This window comes from Carassius gibelio, chromosome A10 (genome assembly GCF_023724105.1).
Source record: "Carassius gibelio isolate Cgi1373 ecotype wild population from Czech Republic chromosome A10, carGib1.2-hapl.c, whole genome shotgun sequence".
Taxonomy (NCBI): Eukaryota; Metazoa; Chordata; class Actinopteri; order Cypriniformes; family Cyprinidae; genus Carassius; species Carassius gibelio.
Genome location: NC_068380.1, coordinates 17,042,471 through 17,062,334, shown reverse-complemented (window position 1 = coordinate 17,062,334; position 19,864 = coordinate 17,042,471). Strand labels below are relative to the sequence as shown.

The 19,864-nt window shown below is 39.5% G+C and overlaps 1 protein-coding gene across 3 annotated transcripts in view; it reads left to right on the top strand.

The window, feature by feature from the left end:
- The window catches only part of LOC128021408 (ADP-ribosylation factor-like protein 15), a 44,142-nt gene extending 24,569 nt beyond the window's left edge, over nucleotides 1-19,573 (top strand). For 2 of the 3 annotated variants that reach the window (XM_052608536.1, XM_052608535.1), the window contains exon 5: nucleotides 17,977-19,573. In XM_052608536.1, coding sequence (XP_052464496.1) covers nucleotides 17,977-18,129 — 153 coding nt within the window. In that variant the 3' untranslated portion in view covers nucleotides 18,130-19,573. The remainder of the gene's footprint in view (nucleotides 1-17,976) is intronic. The other variant, XR_008185538.1, reaches the window with a different exon arrangement.
- The last annotated feature ends 291 nt before the right edge of the window (nucleotides 19,574-19,864 follow it).

Genomic DNA, 19,864 nt, shown 5'->3' with positions numbered 1-19,864 from the left:
ACATGAGGTTGAGTAAATAATGCCAGAATTTTCATTTGGGGATGAACTAACCCTTTAAATAATAACAACATTAGGCAACACTGTGTCTGTTTCAGAGGATTTGATTGTTATTTGCAAACACTCACAGGCCACAAGACACTCTCCCACAGTTCTGCAGCACCCAGCTTACCCACTTTCTCAGGCTTTCCTGACAATAAGTCTTTGTATTGTTGGGAGCCCAAAACACTGGTGGTGTGGGGAATCTCTACAGCTGTTGTCCCATCTCTTAAGAGCGTATTCATTTGACCAATTACTCTATTTCAGATTCTTACAAACATCATTTCAAAAGCAAGTGGCATCAAAATTAAGATAAATTGCTAACTGCTGTTAGTAATAGCAAACAGTTGGAATGTGTGGCATGTCTCTGCCGTCACATTTCTATTTTAATGGTCCCCTTGTCACTTTTATGTTTGGAGGATTGAATTACTCAGCCTATGCGTCTTTTTTCTGAATGATTTGGTGTCTGTGTGTTTTTTGCCTAATACCATGCATGTTAAATTTGTGTGTCTGTGTGAGCGTGCATGCGTGCACATCTGCTCCAAGTGGAGAAATCGGTCCAGGGGCTGCAGGATATCACCCAATGCACAGAGTGCTGTTTAACTGGCTGAGAAGTGGTCCTAAATGAGCAGTAAATATCTGCCTTTAGAGAATTATACATCCCAGTTCACTGATGTGTGTCAAAATGCGGCTTTTCAGTTGGCAGTGACACTCGCTCTCCATGCTGGAGATGCAACTTGTGTTACACAAGATCAGACCTGACCAGCTTGTTTTCCATCAAATTGCTCTCAATCGATTTCAAACTGGATCAGATCTCCTGGACCTCCTATGGATATTTTTTTGAAAGAAGAAAAGATCCACTCTGCAGAAAACAGAAAGGGAACTGGTCCAATATTTTTTGGCCATTATAAGGGATAAAGTTACTGCCAGCATTTATAAAAAAAAAAAAAAAAAAAACATCTGTAAAATTAAATTACGTTATGAATAACTTCAATCTGATTTTCATATATAAATAAATCAGGGATGATAGTCAATTAATTTTTTTATCTAATTAATTGCATGATGTGGTGATTAAGCAAATGAATCACAGACTAAATTTGACTGAGAAAATACCCTGAAAATATAATTTAAAGCCATTGTTGTGTTAAATGGAAAAAAAAGTAGCTTAAGAAGGAAATGTTTCATTTGGTTTAACACAAAATGTATTACACACAAACATTGTCAACAACAGCCTAACATAAACATAAACTAAGAAGCATATAAGAAGATTGATATTTCATGAGAAACATTTCAGTAGTTTTTGTTTGTACAATGAAAATCATTAGTAACCAAATCTGCTTGGTTGCCAACATTCTTCATTATTTTAAGTCATACAGGTTTTAAACAACAAGAGGGTGAGTAAATTATGACAGAATTTTACTTTTTGGGTTAACTATCACTTGATTTGATTGATTGATTGATTTTTTTTTTATGCAGTGATATTCTAAATAAGAAACCAAAACTGCCAGTAGGTGGTGGTAAATGTCTTTGAGTAAGAGTCATTCATTCATTCATTCATTCATTCATTCATTCAATTTGTTCAAACTGCTGAGAAAATATGAGACAAAAACTCATACAGAGGCATTTTCTGCCCCAGTATCGTAATTTTAATTATGCATATAATTGCATTTTGTAGGCTAGATCACGGAGTGAATTGTTGCCCTGCATCATGTTTGTCATCAGTCAACTGTATAAAATATATGATGATGTACAGGTCTGAGGGCTGTGTGGTTTTAATTAAATGTTAAATTGCATAAGTTTTGCTAAAATGACTGCCCTAGTATGACTGGGTGTATGTACATATAGAGAGGTGTACTTTACACTTCTCTAGTTAGTACTATTTAGTTAGCACTTTAACACAAGACTAGATCCAAGAAGTGATGTGAGAGACCGGCTCCGTTCAGTCAGTACAGACCTGAAATCTGTGTCTTTTGTGGTTACACAGCAATCCGAACAACAGACCCATTAATTTTTTTGCTCGGAATTTGCTCAGGCGACTTTGGCATGGTTTTCAGCACTGGGTGCCAAGGCTGGTGTCTGATCAGCAGGAGAAACACAATTCTCCCTCATACGACATGCACACACGCACACACACACACACACACACACACACACACACACACAAAATCCACTGTCTGGGTGTCTGTCTGGCTTTACACCCCTCCCTCAGTCTCTCATGTTACTTGCTGTGGGAAAGATTTGCGCTGTTCATTTTTGCTCCTTCTCTCTCTCTATCTTCGTTCTAATTTTGATTAAGCGAAGATATTGGAGCCTAATGAACCCCATGATTTAGACACTGACATTGGTCATGAAATGGCAATCTATCACAGTACTGAAATAGTTCGGGCAAAAGTAAACAAAAATGTCAAACATTGAAATGTATTCATATATGTATTAATGATAATTTTTAATATTACCAAATACAACTCAACTAGCTTGTCTTTATAATTTGAGCAGGAACAGACTCCCTCTACTTTTAAAAAAAAATAATCATTATTTTTTAAGAGTTCTGTTTTGTTTGGCAACATTGTGAAGAAAAAAAGTAGCCAACCATTTATATCGATGACTTAAAGCCTCAGCTTTTTGTGTCAACAGTAGACTGAGCAAATTTCAAGGTTTTTTGGTTTCTTTGCATAGTTTTGCTCATTGTTTTTGGAGATTGCATAACCTGTCCATATTGGCATATGTCTAATTTGACTTACTTTTGCTTCCGTCACCTGAAAAACTGATTTAGATAAAGCTAAAATGCTTTTCTAAGCCAGTATTCCAATTCTAAGGAAATGCTGACTTTCTTTCAAACCAGCACTCTAGTTTTGACCATTACAGGTGTGTGCGTGTGTGTACTTTTTAAATCCTTTCCTCATGCTTAAAAGAGACTCTTGTATCTTTGATATATAGTAACCCTGGAGCTCTATGGTGCTTAAATGCAAGGGCTTGGCAGTTGAAACTCTACCCAGCAGAGTCACAGTCACCGGTGTAATTTACTGCCCCTGTCTCCCCATCTGCTCTTTGGAAGCAGCTCCCCCCATGTGGTAATGGAAGGGGTCAATGTCTTGCCTTTAAAAGAACCGCCAGGTTTTCCCCTGCATGACCCAGTTCCCGTCCCCTTCTCCTGTGGCTGATCTCACTGGGTTGTGATTTAGAGTAATAATAAAATTACCACGGCTCTGGAGGTAGACAGGGCACCCATAACATCTGGCTAAAATAAAGTTATGACTGATAGAGATGGATGCACACAGAACCAACATGAGTGGAAGACGTACACAGACCCCAATCTCCAGAACTGGACCCGTTTCAGATGACAGATGTCTTCGGGTCCTATCCACTAATGCATGCAGATACCATTTGACATGGCTTTCCTTACAGAGAGAGATATTTGGTGTTTGGTTTATCTGCTCCTCTCATGTCCTCACTGACCCTCTTGATTTGCTTTTCTCATTTTCGATACTCACACACCCTGCTTGCTCAACGATACTCTCATTCCTGGAGATTGCTTTCTCGCCAAATTCATTTTGCTTTACAATGGAATTGAATTTCAATGTGTTGACCAACATTCAGCAATAAGATGTACAACATACCTCAAGTCGCAACATACGTGAAGTGGTGCTGAGTGGTTTTGTTGTCTCTGAAATACATTGGAGACGATAGAAATCTTAGAGAAGTCCTCATTGCCATCAGGCGCCATCAATTGAATGTTTTTCAGCGGAGAGGAATTTTTCCACGTCCTGAAAGATGTGTTTGAGACGTGAAGACAAAGGCAATCTTGTGTGCCGGATTCAGGTCATTCTGCTGAGAGAGGCGACTAGTGCTGCCACATGGAGTACTTTGTCTTGTGTTCAGTGCCCAGTGTCTGAGCAACCAGCAGCGTCTGCTTGAAGACCATATGGTCATGGATCCTGGACTATGCAGTTGAAGTATCTAAATTCTTGCTGTGTGTTTTTGGACAATGTGCTGTATTGAGATTACAGCACACAAACCAGAGAACAAGTTGTAATCGAGATCACAGTAAATCATTTATAGTGTAAAAAGCTTCTCACAAGGATACATCATGTGCTGGAAAATATTATAGTTTCATAATGACAATTATTGTCCTTTCTTCTGTTCTTTGAACAGAGATGTCATGTACAGTCTGGCAGAGATGATGCCCACCTTCTGTATGGAACAAACTGTACAAGCAAGACATGAGATTCATGGGTCGCGTAGACACCACCATGTGTGTGAGCATCACAAGCTATCTTTTTAGCAGAACACAGTGCCCCATAATAAACCCACATTGCTTTACCTCAGAGATAGTGTTGGTTCTTGGCCGTCTCCATGTTTCCAGTGACTTGAGCACTGAATGCTGATGTCTTATTGAAGGTTTAGCATTCAGCTGGATCTCCTCATGAGTTCAGCTTCCTGACAGCCTGATGAATGAAGCTGTCCTTCAGTCTGCTGGTCCTGGCATGGAGACTCCGCAGTCTCCTTCCTGAAAGCAACAGACTGAAGAAGCTGTGTGATGGGTGGGTGGGATCACCTGCGAAGCAGAGGGCTTTACGGGTGAGATGGGTTCTGTAAATGTCCTGGAGGGACGGGAGGGAGACACCAGCGATCTTCTCAGCTGCTCTCACTATGCATTGAAGGGTTTTCCGGCAGGACACGTTGCAGGTACCATACCACACAGTGATGCGGTTAGTCAGGATGCTCTCGATGGTGCCTTCTGTAGAAGGTGCACATGATGGGGGCCGGGGCTCTGGCTCTTCTCAGTTTGTGGAGGAAGTAGGGACGCTGCTGTGAATTCTTGGCCATGTTGTCAATCCAGGAGAGGTCCTCTGTGATGTGCACACCCAGGAACTTGGTGCTGCTCACCCTCTTCACAGTCACACTGTTGATGGTCAAAGGAACATGTTGAGTGTGCACTCTCCTAAAGTCAACAACAATCTCCCTGGTCTTCTCCGCATTCAGAGAGATTGTTGTCACTGCACCACCCAGCCAGGCAGTTCATCTCTCCCGTAGTTTGTCTCATCTCTGTTACTAATGAGACCCACCACAGCCGTGTTATCCGCAAACTTAATAAAGAAGTTAGAGTTGTGTGACAGTGTGCAGTCGTGGATCAGCAGAGTGAAGAGGAGAGGGCTCAGCACACATCCTTGTGGGGCTCCAGTGTTCAGTGTGATGGTGCTGGATGTGTTGCATGTCGGTGATGGTGAAGGCCTCCAAAGCAGATCGAGTTTCCGCAGTTCTTCGGCCTGTGTGGAGTTTAACCCTAAAAAAGTGATTCTGCCGACATCGAGCAGAAACTCACGACTGTATATGCGTGCTTAAAGACAGGCAGACGCGATGAAGATGTACAAAAACACTGTCACTCACAGGACAAAAAACACGAAAACACAGTTCTGATGGGAGAGAGAGAAGCCGCTACGTGTGGACGCACCGCTATCTTGTTGTCTATGAATGAAAAAAAACATTAAAAAGTACATGATGAGAGATGAAATACGACGAAAACAGTCACAGCTATGAGCAACTGGTGATTGGCAGCTTCATCACGACAATGCACCTGCCTATGCATCACATCTCGTGTAGAGTATTTTGTTGAAACATCAAATCACCCAGGTGACTCAGCCCTCCTACAGCCCATATTTGGCACCCTTCTGGCTTTTCCCAAAATTAAAATCACTTGTCATTGTCCTATGTATAATGTTTCTTGTATCTTGTATCTTTTACGATAAAATGTCAATTCTTCATATTACATGGTTGGATACTTTCTGGATAGCCCTCGCACAACATTGGTTTTCAATCCTGGTCCTGGGAACCCAGCACTGCAGATTTTGTATGTCTCTCTTATTTAACACACATGATTCAGATTATCAGCTTGCTAGAGAGTTTCATGAGCTGAAGTTCTTGTAGAGTTTTTGTTGTTGTAGAGTTCACAACTACTTCTTACTGTAGATTTTAATGTTCATGTTCAGAAAACTTGCTGATCAACCTGGTGACTACACATTTTTACGTACCCTGTTCCTTGACATAGTAGGCTTCTGGTTCTAGGCCGGCTAGGTTTTAGGGTTCAGGAATGGGCATCGGTCCAATATGTGGAAAGGCTGCACCAGATTGCTCATCTTGTAATGGACTATTTTTGCTTCTGCAGACCCCATTTGGCCTGCAACAACCACTCTCACTGAATAACTTCTCCCATGAGCAACAGTTACAATTAGGTATTTTTAAACAATTTGATTTGCAGTCTTGGAAGTCTGAATGGAAAGCCTTGCATAATATGTGAGTTTGAGCAGGTCACGTTAGAAGGGTGTGAACATGTGTAAAGGAAAGTGAAATAACATATGGATGACTGTCTGCAGTGGTAGTATCAAGGATTGAATGTTTGTCTATGAATCACCACTGATATGGCCTGGGGCTCCCAGCTGGGATTATGTTTAGGTAAAGTGTTGTTGAAGATATCCAGGGGGGCAGGTTCAGCTCCTTTTAATATGTTCCTAATGTTCTGGAGCCAGACTCAGTGAGTTTTGAGAACTCTGAACTTCACTTCAGTCATCACCGTAACTCAAACACATGCTTACATAAGAGCCGACCAACACTAATCACGATGACAGGAAGTTATTATTTGGGGGGCAGGAGGTTGGGGGCGGTCATGACATCGGAGCAAATGGTTCATTTTCATCTTGGGTGCAGAAATCCAGTGATTGCAATACATTTTGTTCTGTTCCACATCTGACAGCATAAACTGTTTGTCTGTTGCAGCTTTGTCTCATTATTCATGTTCTAGATTTGCAAAGACGTTGCTGTCAGGAGAGATTGAGCAATATATAAAGCACATGAATACACCTCTAATACATCCACATGTATACCCATGTTGCTTGGCCAGCACTTTTTGTTTTGAAACTTGAACACGATTTTGGCTGAAGCCCTTGTTCTGAGCTACTTTGTCAGGAATGTTTCTTCACGGAGGAATCCCCAGCGACAGGGCCTTCATTGCCCTGCATGAAATACTGTTCCATTTATTAATATGAGGAAATCTCTTCCGAAAGGGAGTGCAGCCTCCAGTACGTGAATAGAGGGGGCCCATGAAACTGCTGTGGTTTGCTGTGGAATGAGCCTGATTTAACATATGAATAACAGAAACTAGAGCTTTGCAAAACAACTGGACAGAGTCTCAGTATTTGGGGGAGGAGGTGTTCACGCCACTGTTTCTCTATAGCGGTCTGCTTCAACTCCATCTTTGGACCGAAAACCTCTTCATGTTTGGAAATGATGAATATCACAATGCTTATGCATTTCTATCTTTGGAAACTCATTGTGACATGATCTTTGAAACAACTCTCCCAATGGTAACATTTGCAGTATGCTGAAGAATTTAGTACTTCCATTGGCAAATTTCTCCCTTTTTAGGCAGCAGGGCTGCAGGTGGGTCTGTGTGTGTGGTTAAGTCTACGAACTTCAGAGTCTGATGGATATCAGATGGATTTGTTAATCATAGTTTGAGTGGGTTTGTTGATGTGGGCCTGCCAGCAGGTCACCTGTCAGTGCCTTAGGCAGTGCGCCTGTGTGCGTATGTTCTTTCTTTGTGGGTGAGTTCCTCAAGTGAAGGTCAGTCCACAAAAACGCACAGGGCAAGAGGCAACTGATTTGTGGTTGGATAGTTTGACCAATAAGAGACCTTGTGGTCTTGCAATGCTGCAGTTAATTAGATCAATCCCAGTTCCTTTTTATCATGTTGCAAATCCAGATGTGAACCGTCAAGCTTGACACAAATTGAGTTACTGTAAATCTGCCCTATGACCAGGCAAACACACTATGAAAGCGCATAGGACAAGAGACTTGTTCACGGCCCCTGACCTGGAACCTGTGAGCTTATGACTTTGTGCAAGGGCATCGGTAGTCAGACTCTGGCAAAGTGATTTAGTCACGTCTTGTCTCCAGTAAGGGTTTATCCCACTGACCCCAGAAAAGCTTCATCCAAACTTGTCATAAAGAGAAAGATCTGCAGTAAACCAGGTGTAAAAGCCAAACTGGCTTGAAGAGTGTGCAGATTTGGTTGGCGCCATGAGAGTCTTGCACAGGTCCTGAAGTTAGTTTCATCTTGGGCTTTCCCAAGGTTTCTATCTGTAGGGACCTATGCTAATATTTGTGTGCTGATATATGATATCTGGTTTCTTAGAACATCCACAGATACCATTCAGAGATCTGCCTTTTACTTTTAATGTCAACTTTGCGTCAACTGTTTTATGTCATTTATTCAGAATTGTACTGTTGTTTTTCATTCTGCAAATAAAAATGTTGTTTTCACCTGAGCCACATTAGAGATCCTTACCATTTCCTTACCTTACCTTATCATTTGTGTTTTTTTCACCAGCCTTTGATTGGCAGGACATTATTGCCTTTGCTTTTAAACAAATGGCTGAGCTAACAGCACATTAACTAAAATCTTATTCAAAACACATTGATTTTTCTAGCAACATTGAGTGGTGGCCTCCCATCCACATGTAAACAACCGTTTATTTCACTGAAATCAGGTTTTTGAAAACACTATTCAAAATTATGTTTCCTTGAGATGCATGAACAGGTGAAACAGATTTGGGAATATACCATGAGCACTATTTGTGCATGGCAACAGTGGTTTAGAAAAATGTGCTGGAATTGGACAGGGAGGATTCTGACCACAATAGCAGAGTGCTGATTAGTTTTTTGTAGTCCGCTGTCAGCGATGATATTTACCAGCCAGCCTACAATTGTTTAATGATTATACTGCTATACGGGGGAACCATGCATATGATACATCAGTTACAGTTTATACATCAGTTTCCCAAACATTCTTAACTCTTTCTCCACCACTGACGGAATTTTCCAGCTTTCTCTGTTTCCACTGTTATACGGTAGGATGTGCTGAAAGAAACACATCTTCTGAAAGAGTATTAAAGGGGTCATATGATGCGATTTCAGTTTTTTCTTTCTCTTTGGAGTGTTACAAGCTATTGGTGCATGAAAAACATCTGTAAAGTTGCAAAGACTAAAGTAAAATTGAAAGAGGTATTCTTTATCAAAGTTAAGACTCTGCCATGCCCCCCTAAAACGGCTCATTCAAACATGCCACCACATGTCTACATCACTATGTGGAAATATTTACGAAATAACACCCAAATGTTCACGCAAAGACGTGGTTTCAGTAACTGCAGTTAGTGTTGAAGCAGTCATGTCAGGGAGATGCTGTGGGCATCGAGGCGAAAGCAAAAGCACATTATTTTTCCTTCTGAAAGTAGATGCATTTAGGAATCTTTAAGATTACATACAACAGAACAGCAACACATTTTATGGACGACCGTTTCATGAACCTAGGAGAGGAGTTGATTCTGACTTTGCTACAACAATCTGGTGCTTCTGAATCAGCTAATGTAAGTATGTTTTGTTTTTAGTTTAAGTATTTGCTATTGCATTTTCAAATGCAGAATTTTGCCCGTCGCGCATGCGTGTGTACTGCAAACACATACGAGCTTCATCACAGTGTCAGTCACGTGACTCTGTTCCCCTTTTCTGGATTGAACTGATGCTAAATCTAAGGACATTATTAACTGTCTTTATATTTATTTTGAATTATGAAGCTCGCAATTATGGAAAGGGGCGTTACATTTCTGATGAGTGCTTATGGTTTTCGGCCAATCACAATGCACTGGGTCAGTTGGCCAATCAGAGCAGACTGCGCTTGTCAGAAGGAGGGGCTTTATAGAAAATGACACGTTTGAGAGAGGCGGGGCAAAGAGGACCTACAGTATTTGAAAAATAATGTTTTTTTTTTACATTAAAGCATGTCAACATATTTTGTTATACCAAATACACAAAATAATGATCTTTAAAAAAGCAGCATATGACCCCTTTAAATCCTTGAATCAAAACATGGTGTAGAAGCAGAAACCAACTATCACATATAAGCCAATGCATTTATAAAATAATGCGTTTTTAAACCGCATATAAATCAAAACTGCCTAACATTACCAAATGAAAAGTTGGTCCAGGAAGTGGTATAGGACTGTGCAAGCTTTGGGGGTGTTTATGAAAGTGATCTACTCCAACTTTGTTTTGATAATCATTCTGAACCTGATTTTCTCAGCTTTTTGTTTAAAATTTTGCTTTTTTAAATGAAACCCACCCACGAATGAGCAAGAATGTATGAAACTAGAATTAAAGTGCTTTTTGTTTGTTTGTTTGTTTGTTTAAAAGTAGAAGCTCTTTTCTTTCTTTTGACATATTGCTTGCATCAATAAGATGTGTACTGGATTTGGCCTTTAAATATGACTGTCTTACATTACTACTTAAATAAACCTAAAAATAACTGGTGGTCAGTGGAGTAAAGCCTTGTTTTTCCCTCCATGCTGTGCTCCTTTAAGTGTGTGATGTCACATGAAAACCATGAATAGCAAGCATGCTTTGAAAGCAAGATCCCACCCTCCCTGCATAATCACTGCCCAAAGCCACGCCCCCTCCAAAACACATGAACGCACACAGGCAGACCAGAAGCTAAGTTAAGTGATTAAGTTAACTCGATCCCTTAACTTAATGATTGCTATTAGGATGCTAAGAGACTTTAAACTAAATCACCTACCCCACCTTTAAAGGGTTAGTTCGCCCAAAAATGAAAATTATGTCATAAATAACTCACCCTTATGCTGTTCCAAACATGTAAGACCTCCTTTTATCTTCGGAACACAGTTTAAGATATTTTAGATTTAGTCCGAGAGCTCTCAGTGCCTCCATTGAAGCTGTGTGTACGGTATACTGTCCATGTCCAGAAAGGTAAGAAAAACATCATTTAAGTAGTCCATGTGACATCAGAGGGTCCGTTGGAATTTTTTGAAGCATCGAAAATACATTTTGGTCCAAAAATAGCAAAAACGACGACTTTATTCAGCATTGTCTTCTCTTCTGTGTCTGTTGTGAGAGAGAGTTCAAATCAAAGCAGTCTGGATCCGGTTCACGAACGAATCATTCAGTTCACCAAATCGAACTGAATTGTTTTAAACGGTTCGCATCTCTAATACGCATTAATCCACAAATGACTTAAGCTGTTAACTTTTTAAATGTGGCTGACACTCCCTCTGAGTTCAAACAAACCAATATCCCGGAGTTCATGTACTCAAACAGTACATTGACTGAACTGCTGTGAAGAGAGAACTGAAGATGAACATCGAGCCGAGCCAGATAACAAACAAAACATTGACTCGTTCACGAGTCAAGAACCGTTTCTGTCAGACGTGTCCGATTCGTGAACCGAGGAGCTGATGATACTGCGCATGTGTGATTCAGCGTTAAGCAGACCGACACACAGAGCGTCTGAACTGAACTGATTCTGTGCTAGTCTTATGAGCGCGGGTAAACCGAAGGCTTGAATCAAGGGAAATCATCGCAAATGACGCCATTATATCGATTGCAAAAGAACCGGTGAACCGTTTTCTTCAACCGGTTTATTGAATCGAACTGTCCGAAAGAACTACTGGTGATCCGAACTCCGATGCAACCGGTTCTTCACTCGTGAACAAGTCACTCTATTGTTTGTTATCTGGCTCGGCTCGGTGTTCATCTTCAGTTCTCTCTTCACAGCAGTTCAGTCAGTGTACTGTTTGAGTGCATGCATTACTCCGGGATATTGGTTTGTTTGAACTCAGAGGGAGTGTCAGCCACATTAAAAAAAAAAGTTAACAAGTCATTTGTGGATTAATGCGTATTAGAGATGCGAACCGTTTAAAACGATTCAGTTCGATTTGGTCAACTGAATGATTCGTTCGCGAACCGGATATCCAGACTGCTTTGATTTGAACTCTCTCTCACAACAGACACGGAAGAGAAGACAATGCTGAATAAAGCCGTCGTTTTTGCTATTGGACCAAAATGTATTTTCGATGCTTCAAAAAATTCTAACGGACCCTCTGATGTCACATGGACTACTTAAATGATGTTTTTCTTACCTTTCTGGACATGGACAGTGTACCGTACACACAGCTTCAATGGAGGGACTGAGAGCTCTCGGACTAAATCTAAAATATCTTAAACTGTGTTCCGAAGATAAAAGGAGGCCTTACATGTTTGGAACAGCATAAGGGTGAGTTATTAATGACATAATTTTCATTTTTGGGCGAACTAACCCTTTAAGTGTGTTCTTTTTTTATTTCTATATATATATATATATATATATATATATATTTTACATAAAATCTTTATAGCACAATATCGCCAACTACTGGCCTTGCATGCTTGAGTGATGTTGGTTTTGTGTTGTTGCATGGATGCTGTTGGTGTGGACAGGTTTTTCATGAAATGTTAGACGAAATATGCTTTTTCAGAAACTTCCATGTACGTGTGAAAAAGGTATCAGCACCGGCCAGACTTGTTCATTCTGACCCATCTCTCCTGCCTTGTCTTTTTAGCCATTGTGCAATCTAGAGATGATACACATTCTGCTGCATCAGCTGTCGTCAGACATACCAGCACTCTGTATCAATCTGTATCATCTTTTTTAAGTACTTCTCATAAACGTCACTGGCAGACAATCCTAAACCTCCTGTCTTCTGCATATGTTACATTTGCTTTTTTAAGTCTGGATAGGTTTCACTGTGAAACAATAGACAAATATGGCTTTGCATTCCAAGTTTGTTCTTGCTCTTCGTAGCAGCAGGATTGTGTAATTTTGTAGCAGTGAAGTTCCAGACAGGGAAATCTTAATCAACATTCTTGGCATAATAGGACAGCTTTGGCTCTAAGGAAGTTTTATTTGATTATTTAAAATAAAAAAAATTCCTCTCATTGCAACCTCAAAGGGGTTAAAAAATTCCACCAGCTTTTTTGGCCCCTTCCCGCTGGCTGTCAGTAAAGCTCAGTTTTCCTAGATGTGACACTGATGCCATATATTTCAGCGCTGCCAGTGAGTTTAAACGTGGAATCAGAGGCCAGGCTTGACAAAGTGCTCCTGGTGGAGGGGTCTCTCTCCACAGTCCGGCTTCCAGAAACACTGCCAAAACAAGAGGAAAATAGAGTGTCTGGAATAATGTGAGTGCAGCATTAGAAATGATTTAGCCTCTCAGCCTTCACTATTCACACCTGTGCTAGTGGCTTACTCTATATTTATTCTGGGCTTCTTTAAGTCACCCGAGGTCAGAGATCAACGATTTGGGTAGAAGAATAACTTAGAAGCTGGAGGGGAAAAATCACTTTGACAGGGACATTTTTGGATGTGTTGTTTGTGCTGTAGTTGTTCATGCGAAGGTCAAGGTTTTTCTGGCATCATGCTACCGTAGTTCAACCTTAAATTATAATTCTGTCATCGTTTACTCAAGACATTTTAAATTTGCATGGCTTTCTTTCCTCTGTGCACACAAAATATTTGATAAATTTTATGTCCATATATCGGGCCCAGATTTTGTTATCCCCTACATACAATGATCTCAAATTTAGGCCACTGTAATAGATTTCTTTGCAATATAGATATATCAGAACATATTTATTTTTATTTTGCAGAAAAAATAGCTAAACTAAACTGATTTTCAATATTTAGAGTATTTCGATAATTGATAGGTCACGTAAATAGTGAAAGTGGAGAGATACACCTTACGTGGTTGAACAAAAATAGCTCAAAAAGTGTTGAGAATCGAATGCAATGACATCCTGACATATCAAGTGTTTTTGTATCCAGAATTTCCTAGCCTTTCTTTTAGGATCACTGTACATGGTACATATGAGTGTTGTAATTAATAAGATGGTTGTAGATCTTTCCTGAAGTGCTTCAAGCATGGGAATAGCTCTTGTTAAAATGTTTGTGTTTGTGCTTTCTTTTGTTGCCTTGGAAATTCTGAAATCACAGAGCTTCTTCTTTATCTCATGTAATGCTGCGATCGATCCTGTGATATTACTGTCCCTCAAGTCGTGTTAGTCATGTTTGCTAATCATCACTGTTGGGAACGTTACTTTAAAAAGTAATTAGTTATAGTAACTCACTACTTGTTCCAAAAAGTAACTGAGTTAGTAACTGAATTACTCTATAATAAAAGTAACTCGTTACCATGGAAAGTAACTATTTGCGTTACTGCTAAAAAAAAACAAATATAATTAAAGCTGCAAGCAGCATTTTACCGGGGTTCAAGCATTTAAGGCATCTGAGGTGGTCAGAGACAACCTGGATGTTTGGATGACATTTAAACACATCCAAAATGGAGAACAGGTTAACAGACAGACACACACACTGAAAGTAAATGATTAGACTAATATATGTATACTCTATAAGCATATGCACAAAGACACACATATACATGCACAAACATTTTGTTGCAGATATAGGTATTTGAAATAAGTGATAGGTGACATAAAATTATTGCAAGTCCTCTCTTTTTCAGAGTTTAGATGTCATTTTCAGGTTAAACTGTAAACATAATGTGGCAAAATTGTAAAAACTGATACATCTGTATAAACAAAATGGAAAACATCAATTCAATGAGATTTAAAATGTTATAACAGTTAATTTATTAATGTTTTGGCATGAATTCATGAAAACAGTACTGTTTAACTAGCTGAATGAGCCCATTAGTGGTCTTCCGCTGCCATCTAGTGGTTACAAATTGCATTTACTCAAACAACACTGTGTTTTAAAACATAACTGTTATAGTGTTGTAATTTTTTTTTTGCCCAATCTCTCTTAAATTTTGCATGCTTGTTTAGAATGAAATCATGCATTATTTTACACAGTTTTGATAATTTGTGGGCTTTCTGTTTGTATAAATAGGCCTTTGTGTACACTATGCAAATAACATATTATAAAATTATTGGTTTATAGTTGCCCAAATGCAATTGTTCAACATGTCTTTGATAATTATTGACCTTCAGAGTCTAGAGAATTGTACTTCAGTGGTTTTATTGATTTTCAGCTTAAACCGTATCACAAGTATGCCAAAGTAACTTTTTAAAATAATCTTGAATATTTAATTAACAGCTTTATTGACAACATTGGTCCCAGAGGCAAAGTTGTTCAGAATGAGGAGATTTATCATATGATATGAAGATTTAGTGTTTTTGAGTGAATATATGAACATTTTCAAACAATTTGAGGCCATTTACCATATAAATCTTGTGTTTTGAGACCTTTTCTACTGTTATAGCGCCACCTATGGTCTGATCTCCATGAAACTTTGCATGCTTGTTAAGAGTCACCTGTTACATGATTTCACTTAGTTTCATAAAGTTTTGAGTTTTCCTTTAGGTTTTATAGGCTTTGGGGTATGTTTGGCCACACCCCTTTTTCTAAATTACCCTGTTACAGCTAACCAAAGGACAAAATTCAACATTTTTTTAATAATTATTGATCTTGAGAGTCCACAGAATATTACTGCAGTGGTTTGGTTCCGATCGGACAAAAAACCTAGGACTAGTTCGCAAAAGTAGGTTTTTAACATATTTGTGAATAACAATTGAACGGTTTGATTGACAGCAATGGTTCTTGAGGCAAAGTTGTGCATTATGAGGAGATCTATCAAATGATATGCATATTGTGTTGATATGTGAAACACCACGTGATTACAGAGCCATAAAACTCGTTAGCGCCAACTAGTGGCCGATTTCTTTCAAAATTCTTACAGACCTTAAGGTTCATGAGTCGAACGTACCCAGCGAGTTTCGTTCCGATCAACATCCGTTAACCCTTTCAAATAGGTGCTTAAACTTTTTTGGCCAATGGCGGCCATGTTTTTTGAGATATGCAAATGTCCTCATAGGTACTTGTGCCCCTTCAGACCAAGACACTGCATACCGATTTTCAAGTCGATCGAGCCAACGGTTGCCTAGTTATAGCAATTTATGTGTTTTTTCTATCTTATAGCGCCCCCAAGTGGCAGAGATGCGCAATTTTTTTGATTTGACCAAAGATTGAGCTCATACATACGTACACCGAGTTTGGTGAAGATATCTCATTCCGTTCAAGAGTTATAGTCAAAACAGCATTTGGCTAACGTTAGCATAGACGCTTTTTGGTGTACTGTTTCGCGTAAGAATTGAAATCTCAACTTTTTTTTAATAATTATTGATATTGAGTGTCCAGGGAATATTTCTGAAGTGGTTTGGTTCTGATTGGTTGAAAATCCTAGGACTAGTTCGCAAAAGTAGGTTTCGGATATAGCTCGATTTTGCGAGAAAACGGTGCGTCGTAGACCCCAAAAAGGCGCCGTGCACTTTTGTTCGGGCTAACCCAAGGATTGCAACAACGCCATGTTTTTGAGTCTATGGCTAACGGTATACGATTTACGGCCAAAAATGTCCAAAATTTTTGTTTTTTGCGCTGTAGCGCCCCCGTTAGGCCGATTGGGTCGAGACTCAGTATCTGACAAGAAGGCCGGACTACTACAATCTGACCAAATTTCAGCTTTCTAGCCCTTACGGTTTAGGCTGCACGATCAGTTTGAGTGGAGAATAATAATAATAATAATAATAATAATAATAATAATAATAATAATAAAAATCCTAACAAAAACAATAGGGTTTCAGCACTGCGTGCTTGAACCCCTAAAAATTTGACAGCAATTTTTTTTTGTTTTTTTTTGGAGAAGTTTTCACAAGTCAGATAAAATTAGTAAAACAGACAGGTGTTCGTATAAAACTTTCGATATTTATTGCACGTCAACAGACCGCAAGAGTTTTATCCTGCACTTCCAAGTATTATCTTTGTAAGAAGTGTTTTTGGCCACTAGCTTTGAAGATGCGTGTGTCACATATTACATGTACACATTATATGCACGTTCTTGCCTTTGACCTCAATGAATTTAAATTAGTGCTTATATCTCCACCTTGAAAATGCCAACTTTTCATCGGATTGCTCCTGACTCGCCCTCTCTGCTACTGCTGCGAATCTCGCTTGCATTCGTGTGTGTTTGACGTCGCTGGCGTAAAAACACTGGCTCTGATTGGCTAACATGAAACACATGACTCTGCCTTAGCAAATCATAATCGCTTATCTCGTTATTAACCTACCTCCTCACTCGCTGTGTGAGCCAGGGGTGCGTTCGGATTACATAGTTTATTAAATCAATGTATAGTAATGCACCGCATTTAACGTCCAGTAAGTAGTAATTAGTTAGATTACCCTGTTACTGAAAAAATAACGTCGTTAAAGAACGCCAACACTTCTAATCATAGGGCTGAATAAAAAAATATTTTTTGCATTTTTCTCTTCTGTAAATTCAAGTTTTCCTCCACATCATCTACCGTAGCAAACACTGATCAGTGGAGTCCGCGCATTCCTGTCTCCCCTCCCATTTCTGCCCCGTTGAAAAGGACTGGCGCTAGTACTACAAGTTTGTCCTCATATTCCCCTGGCTAATACATTGGAATTTCTTGGCTGATACCTCATATGTTCTAACTTCAGTAGAATAATGATCTAGATGTTTCATTTTGGAACTCGTTTACAAGCTGAATATTTACAGATACATTTTATCCTGTGCTATTATTGGTCAATAGGGGAAACTTGGTCCAAAACGACCACCCCAGCCAAATGTTTGTTGAAAAACGCTTTTTTAAATCTACAGTCTGATCTCAGGATGGATTTCAGTACAAAGCTGTTATTTTTGTTAGATTATTCCCCAGATGAAGATTGTAAGTCAGCACATGCTAGCGGTGTTGTTAACTCCAGGGTTAGTCAGCATGCAAGCTAATGCTTTGCAGATTTGATTCACGTCTCATTTGTGAATGAGTTCAATTACAGCAGCAGTTAAGGATAACAGATTTTACATTGGACATCACGTGGTGATCCAAAACCAAAAATTATAGGAAACGTTTTATTTAAATTTTTCAAATACTATAACTTTGTAGAACCAGCAATATTGACAATTTGAATTTCTACATAGTGTAAGCTGTCTCTGCCAAACTAAGCTTTATTTCTTTGTCACACAGATAAAGAAATATTTTGAGCTGGAACCTCTGGCACGAGGTAAGAGCTGGATTCTGGAGGGCAGCACGGTGGACAGCATGGACATGGTGAAGGAGAGCTTCAGTCAGCTCATTCATCTGCTCGAAGAGAAGGACCACGAGATAGGCAGGATATGACCAGGGAACGACATCCCAGCATCCCTCAGACACCACCGATCAACCAACTCACCACAGGCCGACACATTCCGGTTCAGCCTGGCCGTCGTGTAGACTACCTTGTGAAACAATGTGAGCCATGGGGGAAAAAATGGACAATGGTGAATCCTCATGTAAGGATGCATATCTGCAGAAAAAGAAGGTAGCTCAGCTCTTAAGTTTGATATCTTCTCTTAAACCATATGTATAAACCCAGAACAAGCGTTAGCCACGCAATTACCATTCTCAGTAAAATGGTTGTATCTGTCCTTTTTAATACAGTCCTAGTCGCACATTGCTATTAAACAGGTGATGTAATCATATGCTTGGTCACGTAGGGTAGTCTATAGTGTGTTTTCTTAGCACAGCTTGTGAGTGATTGCGTGAATGATTGTGCGCGCGAGAGAGCGAGAGGTGCCAGTTTGTACTTAAAAGCCTTAAAGTGAGTACCAATGTATTTTTAAAACAAACATTTCATTGTGTTTTCACAAACAAAAGTCTTTAGATGTAATTCAAATAGGCCGTCTTAAATATTTGTGGCTGTGAAGTGAAAAGAAGCGGAATAATGTGTGATTCCTCAGTCGTAAAACAATTAAATAAAATGTAATATCTCTACACTGCATGGAGCCGCACTTGATGTACTATTGGAGCTTTAGAGTGACCTATAAACGCACATTTTTTTAAATTTGGGATCATTGAGGACACCAATGTTTTCGTAACTTGGTCTGGTATTATTTCTCAGCTGATCATATCCAGGATTTTGCTCCTCTGTCTCTTTATCTTGGATGGTAATGGCTGACAAAGCCCTTCTGAAAAATATAACACTGAAAGACATTAAAGCCCTCTAGGTGAACCATGACACAGCCTTTGATTTTGTATGCATGATGTATTTGCTATGTGCTCGTTTGGATATCATGGTATTTGTTATCGAATTGTTTTTGTATTTCTGTCGGCCCTGAATGTAACACATTCTCTTTCCATAACCACACCTCCTCTAGTCTACTTGTTTTTCCCATTTAGATGAGTTTCTAGATGCACGAATGGAGGAGGAAATTAATGCATGAGCCCAGTCTGGTATTAACCAAATCATTCATGTGCCACGTCAGCCACACTTCCAAAACAAGAATCATTTGACAAACACATTGACTGCATAATCGTCATCAGACTCGGACAACATCTACTACAATTTTATACCCTCCAAACCAGTTCAGCTGCCTTTTTGTAATTCAAATATTTGTACATTTGTTACAGATTAGTCTCTGGAAAGACATGTGCCTGTCTTTGTACTGGAAGATAAATGTCTAGGTGGACCTTTAGCCGTTAACCAAGGTGGCATCAAGTCATTCACATGTTTGACAGTGTTTATGTGTATTTATGCATAATTTCCACTGAGCAACATGGAAAATAAAGGCTGAAGAAGGACAAATGTGTTGTCTTTCATCATTTACTCATAGGATGATATCATGTCTCTATGGAAGCCTGTTTCCGCCTCTGAATAAAAAATAAAAGTAGGTAAAACTATTTTTTTCTCGCAATTTTTTTTTCTCACAATTCCGAGTTATTGGGCCCTATCATACACCCGGTGCAATGCGACGCAAGGCGCAGCGCAAGTGTGTTTGCTAGTTTCAGTCCGGCGCCGTTCGTATATTCCAGTCCAGCGCCACGTCGTTTATTTAGCAAATGCATTTGCACTCATTTTTGCGCCCATGGGCGTGCT